At 36.1% G+C, this 10,866-nt stretch overlaps 1 protein-coding gene across 1 annotated transcript; it reads left to right on the forward strand.

The window, feature by feature from the left end:
- The first annotated feature begins 8,632 nt into the window (after nucleotides 1-8,632).
- Nucleotides 8,633-9,601, forward strand: LOC120524316 (olfactory receptor 2D2-like). The gene has a single exon (XM_039746179.1). It carries the CDS (start codon nucleotides 8,633-8,635, stop codon nucleotides 9,599-9,601), a length of 969 nt encoding a protein of 322 aa, XP_039602113.1.
- Nucleotides 9,602-10,866: the final 1,265 nt, after the last annotated feature.

The raw sequence follows: 10,866 nt of genomic DNA on the forward strand, positions 1-10,866 counted from the left end.
CTGTAGAGCTGTGAATCCACACTCAGATACAGTGGAATGAATACTTTAGAGTAACAACGCTAAAGCAGCTATGTTATTTAGAATAGTTTGACCATTCCGTGGACCATTATATTGTTACAAGTTAATTACAATCAGATGCCTTAAACTAATAAACAATATGTGGTTAATTTCAGTGTATTTATAAAGCAGCATCAGGGATGTGCATCTAAAAAAGAAGGGGAAACCACACTGGAACAAAAGCACTGCTTTAACTTAGTGCCACCAGTTTGCAAAACCGAGCGGAGAAGTTGCGTACACCAGGGTTTGAGCTAGCGTGAAAATGTGCATGGCTTTAAGCCAAGTTTAGGTTTTATACATCGCAATCTGAGCGTGGAAACGGGAGTACGCACATTTTTGTGCGTACACACCGTTTATACATGAGGCCCCAGGGGAGGAAACGTGGCCAGAACATTACCTTATCCCGGAGCGCTAGGTGGAAACTGCCCTGGCTGACAGCGGTGCCTCAGACTTCTGCAGGGCTCAATGGAGTTTGATACAGCCCTGTTGGGGTCCATTGGCGCTGCCAGGGTGTGCTGCAGCAGACACTGAGCCCTGGAGTGCAGCCCTTCTGCCACACCCGGAAGTGTTGCTGGAAATCCATTAACGAACACCTGGAGCACTTCTAGGTGCCTTATATATGGGGCCAGCAGACACCACTCAGTGAGCCAGAGTTTGGAGGAGGAAGACGAAGCTTGCTGGGAGGAGTGAAGGAGAAAAGAAAAGAAAAGAAGAGAAAGAAAAGGAGAAGTATTGTGTTGTGCTATGTGCTTTTGGGACTATGGTTGACTTGTGAGTGACGGGGAAGAAGTTTCTCACAAGGGAAAAAGAAAATAAAAATTTGTGTGTGCCTCCTGCGTCTGTTTGTATCAGGGTTGACTTTAGAGTACATTTATGTTACTTAGAATGGCCATTGGGGGCCGGGTGGTCTTTTGGAATGGAATCCCTGCAGATTTTGTTTTTTTTTTCTTTCTGTCCTGCCATACATCTGACCTTATCACCGGACTGTAATTTAGAGACCAATTTAATATTTAAAGAGTTTACTTAATCTTAATTGTATATCTATCTTGTGTAAATGTGTATTATTTATTTTTTGTAAGTTATTTATTCATTATTATTCTTATCTAATTTAAATTTGCTTTTCTTTCACATCTTCTAAAGCTCTCTTAGCTACTTCCTTTGTATGACAAAGAAATAAATGTTGTTGTTGTTATGGCCATTTAATGTCTTACTCTTTCCTAACAACTGTAATCACCTCCCTGGTGCAGAATTTCCCAAAAGACTCAAACCTGGCATATATGACTACACCGGCAATGGGCTCTCATTTACGTCTCATTAGTTGTGGGTGAATAAGTGGTAAGTACACATTTTTTAGTAATATTGGGTTAATTCATTGTTTTAAAAATATAAAATGAACAAAAGATCACTATTGTTTGTATTATTATATACTTGATATAATGTAAGTACAGTAAGTAGTCATTAGATGGTATCTAAAATTAGTAATATAACAGACCCCCGTGACCCTGTACTTAGGATATAGCAGGTTGGATAACGGATGGATGGATGTGTGCTCCAATTTATGGCATTGTTCAATATCTTCTAAAATATATAATATAAAAGAAATAACAGTTACCTACAACAATAAAACAAGTCAAAGATAAAAAGTATAAATCATGTTAATGTCAAATGTTCTATGATTGACATAACTGTTCTTTTCAGTCCTTTATGTCTGCCCTTTTTAATTTCTTGTTCTTTTCTTTATATGAGGTACTAGGGTGTTGTACCGTGTTAGTCATTATGAATGTAGAGAAAAGCCAAGCAAAATGACCCCTTTTATTGGCTAACTAAAAAGATTATAATATGCAAGCTTTCGAGGCAACTCAGGCCCCTTCTTCAGGCGAGAATTAACCCTAGCCTGACGGGATCTATTAATTTTTTACATTTAAGATATCTCACTTAAAGATTTACCAATGTTGTTTCTTGTCCTAGTGTCTATGTAAACACAGGGAACTCCAGTTTCTGTATTGCATCTTGCCTGAAGAAGGGGTCTGAGTTGCCTCGAAAGCTTGCATATTATAATCTTTTTAGTTAGCCAATAAAAGGGGTCATTCTGCTTGACTTTTTTTCTACATTTATATGAGGTGAAATGTTCTGTAACAAATGGTTATGAAAAGATCTTTAGGATTTCAAAATATGACACTTCCTTAAATATGCAGTAGCACCAAAACCAGAAATCTTTATTACAAAATATACAAAGTAGCTCAACATTTAATGTGTTATTATTTTGAACACATTCTTGTAGCTCTACAAGAGGTGGCATTGCAAGACCGCTAGCCTAACTGATGTCTCTTTTGAGTCCAATGGCAAGGAGTACAAGGCAACAGCAGGGCAGAGAAAGAATGAATGGCAGGCCAAGTTTTTGCTACTCTTATTGGCTTTTCCAAATTGTATTTACTAAGCAATATGTTTGGTTTCTATGATGCCTACTTTCCTTGGTTTAGAGATATATAAAAATGTTACTCTGTGCTATTCAGGATGAGTAATAGTAACTGAAGCCATCAATATAGTAATTTAGATAATCAAGTGTTGTGTCTTTGTGCAACATTTAACTATATAATGTTTTAAGCACTAAAGGCAAACACGTTGCTCTGAGAACAGTTCCCACTTAATTAAAAAATATCACAACTGCATTAAATATCTTATGGCTTGTTCATTTATTACTAAGAAAATATGTTTTGATGTTTTCAACTGGACTCTGAAGTTTCTTAAAATGATTAGTTTATGTAGTTTTTTTTCAGACTGTCCTATCTATCTATCTATCTATCTATCTATCTATCTATCTATCTATCTATCTATCTATCTATCTATCTATCACTGTATTTAGTGCCATACAGAAATAATGCCAACTATCTTTTTCACTCCATTGGGCATTTTCTGAGCTCCTGTCTAACGTAAACAGAAACAGCAGATAAGAAAAAAAAAATAACAATTGTACAACCTTTTGAAATTACTGCATTTTTAATTTTTTTTGGCTAATGGAAAGTACATTAAGAATAAACTTTGACCATTCACAACAACACAGTATATACATTAGCATGATATTTAAGTAAAATTAATTATTCCATATACAACTATCCTGATTAAAATGCCATTCATTTAACAAGTATAACATTTTAATAGGAATTCTAAAAACCATTAAAACTATAGACACAGATAGAGGAAAACGAAGAGTGTGTGACACTAGCCTTAAATAAAGAATGGTTTAGTGCATGGGGGTGGATAGCTCTATTAGAATGGATATCCTATGTATAATGTGGCATCCATTTTCTAATTATTACATTCAGGGTTATAGGAATTAAATTTTGTTTCTTTTTTTTACTGCTCTACACTCTATGTATGATGCTACACTTCCCTTATTTTTAATGATGTGTGGCTGATTGTCTCTTTTATGAGGATTTTTTTTCCTGTGGCAGAATTCAATATACAGTACATTTTTTTTTTAATACATACGTATTGTGTCGCTCTAATTTTCCTATTGCTTGTTTCTAACAAATTTAATGACAGAACAAATTGCTGTATTGTATGTGAATTGCACACTGCATAATTTACATTTATCAAACTTCCTACAAGTCTGATTGACAGCAAAAGCTCTCATATTGAACCCAGAAGTTCTTATGTGTGTTGTTTGGTGTTGTTTTTTTATATACTGTATACATATATAATATACTCTATATAATATATTAGCAGTGCTACTTGTTTAAGAGGGGTTCAGATCTAAGTAATCAACATAGACCTCAGCACTAACATTTCCAGTGCATCATGTGATGCATATGTCTCTGTAATATGCCATTTGGTATGGGGTTTGTGATGGTAAATGCAATGCTGTTTACAAAAATATTTGTGATGCACTGACTTTTGGAATGAGAGAGACATAGCAAACAGACAGAAACACAGACACTTATCCTTTTATTTGACCTCCCACCCATGGGGTCAGATAAAGTATATCTATCTATCTATCTATCTATCTATCTATCTATCTATCTATCTATCTATCTATCTATCTATCTATCTATCTACTTAAACAGTGTCTTTATGTAATCTATCAGTCTCTCTCCATGGATGGTGTGAAGCATGAGGGACATGGCAGAATCCCTGTTCAATTCAAACTTACACAGATCATTAGGATGTGGGATAAAAACCTGGAGAGATGAATGCAGACATGCAAACGCCACACCAAGAGCCACCAGCGATGAGATGTGAACCCAGGAAACTGAATACATGAGACAGTAGCAATAATATTTGCACAGACATGTTACCCAGAAATACACTATAATATAAAATATGTTATGTTATGTGTGTGTGTGTGTTTTTGTTTGTTTGTTTTTTTTAATTTCCTTCACATGAGTGGAGTATACATTTTTAGAAAAGAGTACACATACTTAATTATGTTAAAATTTACATTGTTTAGTTATCAAATAAGCATTTTGTACAGTAGATACCTCCTAAAAATATGTGAAAGAATCGTCATGTATAAAATGTGCTAATGATGTGTGCTCTCTTTTTCACTACACAGTATTTGAAAACAGTAAATATAATGGTGCAGTGGTGTAAAGTATCGATTTACATTTATTCTCTTTATTATATAGCGGATTATACTTTGAAAACTTTTTAAAATGCAAATGCTTACATTCTTTTAATAGTATATTATTTAAAAACAATTACACATCATTACTTTTTTGTTACCAAATTGCACTACTGATTGCTCAAAATGAAAAGCCCACAATGGCCAGTTCTTTGCACAAATACATTTTGGGATTGTAGGTCACAATCTTTGACTGAGAAGTGCTTTAGTCAGTACAATTCTGATAGCCACAAACCCCTGCAAAAATAAACTTAAGCAAGTGAAAAGCTTTTACATTAATCCATTAAATCTTATTTTCTTTATTGTAGTTTTTTTTGAATAATCAAGAAATTTATATTTAAGATCATTTTGCTTATTTCTGCCAACGAGGTAAGCAAAATTTGCTTGACAAGATTTCTTGAAATAAGCTAACGAATATTAAACATACATTTCATGATAAGTCAATTACTTGCACAATAAGAAAGACAAGATTTAATGGTTGGTCATAAAAGTTTTCAACTTGCTTAGATTTCATTTTGTTCAGTGTACTGTTATGACTGAAGCCGCTCATGATTGATTTAAAGGATGAACTTTGATCAGAGACACGGGGCGTCAGTTTAAACAAATTAGAAAATGTATGTGTGGTGTTAGTTACCTGGTTCAAAGGCTGGAGCATTTTAATTTATTTATGACTTTATCAAACAGTCATACCAAACAATTACTTTAACATTGAGTCATACAAAAATAACTTCAATATTAGAATGTAATTTTATGTATTAATAGACTACATTTTTAATAGCACTTTACTATATCATGCAGATATAGGTGGAGTGCTGGCTCTGAGGCTAAGGATATACGCTGGTATCTGGAAGGTTGCCAGTTCAAATCCCATTACTGCCAGAAGAGATCCTACTCTGTTGGGCCCTTGAGCAAGGCCTTTAACCTGAAGATTGCTCCAGGGGTGTTGTACAATGGCTGACCATGCACTCTGACCTCCAAAAGCCATTTGAAAGGACAGTTTCGACTCAGGGATTAATACAATGTAACAAATACCAACAATAAAAATAGCCCAAACAAGCTAGTGGTAGCTCAGTCGCTTCCATAGACATGAGATTCCAATTCAGACGATGTAACAATGAAATCGATTGATGTGCTGCTGTTCATTGTTAGCTGAGGAGGGTCTGTGATTAACTGTAGTTCCAATTTCTTTCACTGTCTTATGGAGATTTTAAAATGTCTGATCATGAGAAGGTCTAGAGCTTTGCTGATTAACTGACTCTATAATATAATGTGCAGAATATATATTGTGAAGTTGTTTTTAGTGTTATGTAAAAGTTCTGCACTGGCAATCAGAAGGTTGGCAGTTCGAATCCTGTAAATGCCAAAAGGGACTCTGCTTTGTTGGGCCTTTGAGCAAGGCCCTTAACCTGCAATTGCTGAGTGCTTTGAGTAGTGAGAAAAGTGCTATATAAATGCAAAGAATTATTAAATCTGCTTCCTCCAAGCCTACATAATTCCTTGCCTCTTACATTGAATTTAGGTAAGTGATTTTTTTTTTTACCTCTAGCAGCCGGAGAAGTGAGCTGGTGTAACAGAGGTGCAGCGTATGCCCTTACGTACTTCTCATGGCATTTGACTAACTTGTGTGTATTTTTTTAACCAATGTATATTAATTAAAAGAAGTATATTTAGCAGTATGTTTCTATATAAGAATACTTGTCTGAAAAACTTTCCTTCAAGAAAAAGTCCGCCAAGTTTCAACAAAATCCATGCACTGTTATCCAAGTTCTATATCATGCAGACAGGTGGACAGATGTGACGATGAGAGTAACTGCTTATCATATTATTGGCAAACATACCTTAAATATAATGCATAAGTGAGGTGCACTTAGCACATACATCATTTCCTAAAGGCATATGGCATACTTAGCTGTAATTTTACAATTTAGGAATATGAGTTTGCAGCATTTATTGGACTCGCCCATCAGGCAATGCATTTGTTTCCACGACTCCACCAGACTATCTGGATCTGCATAATCTGGACCACCCTGTATAATCCTCCCAGTGAGCCCTGGGTCTTCTCCGGTGTCTCCTCCAAGCTGGTCATGCCAATAAAACCTCTGTAGGGAGCATTTCAAGAAGCATTGTATCAGATGCCTGAACCACATCAGCTTCTCTCAATGTGGTGGGTCAGCGGCTATACTCTGTGCCTCTCTTAGATGTTGGCACTTCTCACCCTAAAGGAGAGCCAACCCATCCTGCAGAGAAAGTTCTTTTTGGCCGCTTGTACCTGCAATCTCATTCTTTTGGTCATTACTCAAAAGTTGTTGAGCATGCGTGAAAGTAGGGACATAGATCGACTGGTAAATCGAGAGCTTCACCGTCTGACTCAAATCATTCATCCCCACTATGGATCATTATAGCGATCGTATAACTGTGCTCGCCACCCATATTCGTCTGTTGATCTCAACATCCCTCTTACCCTTATTCATGAAAAATCCTTGAGGTGTTTAAACTCCCCCACTTTAAGGCAGTAACTCACCTTCCACTTGGAGAGGACAGTCCACCTTTTTCCTTTTGAGGACTATATTGTTTTTATTGTTGGTTCCAATAACTCAGCGACACGTTGTTTGGAAAAGAGTACTGTAATTCTTTACTTGGACAGTCGTAGACATATACAACAACTTCTGCAAAAAACACCAACTCCTAGTACAGCTTCCTGTATGTAAATTAATTAAGACATTACTATTAGCTCTCAAGTTCACGGATGAACATCAACTATCATTACAAGGACCATGACCTTAGATTTGGAAGTGGTGATCCTTATACCTGCCGCTTCACACTTGGTCACAAATCATCCCAGTGCACGCTGGAGTTCGCAGGCCGATGATGCCAACAGGACCACGTCATCTGCAAAAACCAGTGACCCGATTTTAAGGTTACCAAATTGTACCCCTCACAAAAATCACAAAAAGGATTGGAGAAAAAGCACAGCCCTAGTGGAGACCCACACCCACTGGAAACTGCTGACGTTTTTCCGTATATGCGGACACAGATCTCACTATTGGGTATCTTTCATATGTTTAAGTAAATTAAACGTATAAGTCATAGATCCTCCATCACTAACACAAATCAATCTTTGCTATTTTCACATTACTTGAATTGGACTACTGTAAAGTGCTGTTAAAATGCATGTGTTTTCTGCAAACATATATAATTTAAATCTATTATAGCTATTACTTTTGAATATGACTCATTGCTACAAAACTATCTAATAAAGAAAAACACAATAACAGACTTTTGGATGAAGTACATAAAAAGTGTGAAATGCTCCAACTTTCATATCATTTAACTTAGTTGACAAATGTTATACGATGCAACGACCTGAATGTTATGCTATGCGTACATTGTCTAACTTACTATTCCTTGAGTAGTTTCTACATCACATACTATTAAGTAGATTAATATCTTGAAATCTATTTGAGATATTTTAAAATTTCATTTAACATTTCTTGAAATAGATCTGTTTTCAGATAGCTGTAATTCATGTTAAAATATCACTAAATGGAAACTGAAATATCAACAACAACAAAATTTATTTAAATAGCACATTTTCATACAAAAAAATGTATCTCAAAGTACTCTACAAAATGAAGAATAGAAAAATAGAAGACACAATAAAAAATAAACATAAGTCAACCTTAATTAACATAGAATAAATAAGGTCCGATGGCCAGGGTGGACAGAAAAAACAAAAAAAACTCCAGAGGCTGGAGAAAAAAAATAAAATCTGTAGGGGTTCCAGACCATGAGACCGCCCAGTCTCCTCTATATGCATCATAGTACCTACAGGAACAGGGGTGAAAAGCAATCATTTTTCTTATCAAAGAAGCACCTTGAAAAGTGCGCTCCAGTTCCTTAATTCAAGTTTTTTCCTTTCTTCCTTCTCTCCTTAGGTTTGACAATCAGTGAACGATGTCCGGATTGAACCAAACCAGTTCTTCGGTCAAAGAGTTCCTCATTACTGGATTTCTGGGGTTCAGAGACCAAGAAAGCAGAAGATATTTGTTTGGAGCCTTCCTCACGGTCTACCTTTTCATTCTTGTTGGAAACATTGTCTTAATCATCATTTTTATTTCTGACAGATCACTCCACACCCCGATGTACATATTAGTCTGTGGTCTGGCTGTTCTTGACATCGCCATCACCACTAACACTGTGCCCAGTATGCTAGTCGTGTTCACATTTGGGTACAGAGTTGTGCCATTTGCTGCTTGTTTTACTCAGGTGACATTCTGGTTGGGTTTGTTCTCAACTGAATGCTTTCTCCTTGCCCTAATGGCCTATGATCGCTATATAGCCATTTGCAATCCTCTTCACTATCCTAATTTAATGTATAATAGTCTCATCATAAAACTGGTGGTGTGCTGCTGGTTGGTGGGCTTTCTTTGTGCCATTGTTACTGTGGCTCTTCTTCTCAGACTTTCATTCTGTGGGTCTAATAAAATAATTCACTGCTTTTGTGATTTTGGATCTTTACTTTTTTTGGCCTGTGGGGACATTCAAATCACTAACTATGTTGCTTTAAGTATTGGTTTGAGTGTGCTGTTTATTCCTTTGGCATTTATCCTTTTTTCATACATGCAAATAATATTGTCTGTTGTGAAGATCGCCAGCACTGAGGGACGGATGAAGGCCTTCTACACTTGTGGCACACACATGCTGGTCATTTCTGTTTTTTTCTTGGCAGCTGGCAGTGAATTTGTGGCACTCAGAATTCCTGGTACCTCTTTGGACACGCGTATTATGATTCTAATTATACAGAATGTCTTTCCCGCTTTAGTTAATCCGATAATTTATTGTCTGAGGACTAAGGAAATCCGAAAAAGCTTTATTAAAACATTAAAGAAACTAAGAGTTGTAAAGGATGGCAAAGAGAACTAATTTCAATAAGGGTGTTGTTATCTTTTTGTTTCTATTAATTTTTTTCCAATTCATTCAGAAATGCTTTTCAATAATACAAAGAAAATAATTTCTCATATTTTTTGTCCAGTCATTTGCACGTTGTACTTGTGTTTTCTTGCGTTTTTCTCCTGTATCTCCAAAAACATGCTTGTCAGGGGTTGGAGAAAATTTTTTAGTAACTGTTTAGCATTTTGGGGTTTTTCTAACTGTTTTAAGTAAGCAAGCATTGTTGTAAGAGAGGCAGATTTGTTCAACCTGTCCTTGAAAGGATGCCATGAGATTACCAATATAAGAAAAAACGTGCTTTATACTCTTTAAAGTAGGCAGATACTTCTATAGGAAGCAACCTCTGACCTTGAGTCTCAGCAGCGGGAATACAGTATATTCCATATTCATATTAAGTTCATCCTCGTTTATCTTTTTAGTTAAACATACTTTCCTATAATTTGCATATCATCAACTATATACTAAAGATGCTCTTGTAGACTCATATGTATAAAAGCCTTGTCCTAACAGAGAATGTTTGCACATCTGTGGTTATAGGTAAGAAAACTCGTCTTGCTCGGTGTGCTCCAGAGGCATCTTTGTTAAATGAATTTCTTATTTAGTTGCTGGAGTCCTGAGAGCCTTTCTATTCTGTTGACAAACTGAACTGGGGATCAAGAGGAATTTGGGATCAAGAACTTTTCCCTGTATTAATTAGAAAATCTAAGTTGGCCCAGTGTGTGTGTGCATGAGTATGCACCTACAGTATAATGTCAGGATAGGCTCTGTCTTCCCAACACAATAAATTTGTTTTAAAAGGTTTGATTTTTTATTGTATATGTAAGTTGAGTTTTCATGTCTACCGGTCAAATTCTTGAAAGCACTTTGGAGGCGATTGTGTATTCCTAAAATCTATTCACAGGGATATGTGACCAACAAGGGAGTGCTTTGAAGGATCCTGGCTTGGATCAGGCTTATGGACCTGGGAAATATGAATGATGACTTTCTTCTCTCTGACCTTGAATGAGCAATCTTCTTATTTAATACGCTACCGTGGCTGTTCGTTTGTCTGTCCAAGACAATGTTAGAACAGCCTTACATATTCATGTTAATTTCATGTGATTTGTTCTTATCTTGTTGGAGTAGAGGTTTACAAGTTTTCTCATTTTGACCTTGTTGAAATGAGGAAAATAATCCAACAGAATGGTGTCCTCCTCGTATTAGGAGGCAGGGAAAGTTTGCCGATGCTCCATGCAAGT

This window comes from Polypterus senegalus, chromosome 2 (genome assembly GCF_016835505.1).
Source record: "Polypterus senegalus isolate Bchr_013 chromosome 2, ASM1683550v1, whole genome shotgun sequence".
Lineage (NCBI taxonomy): Eukaryota > Metazoa > Chordata > Cladistia > Polypteriformes > Polypteridae > Polypterus > Polypterus senegalus.

Coding starts and splice junctions, on each gene's coding strand:
- LOC120524316 (XM_039746179.1), top strand. CDS start 8,633: ATGTCCGGATTGAACCAAACCAGTTCTTCGGTCAAAGAGTTCCTCATT.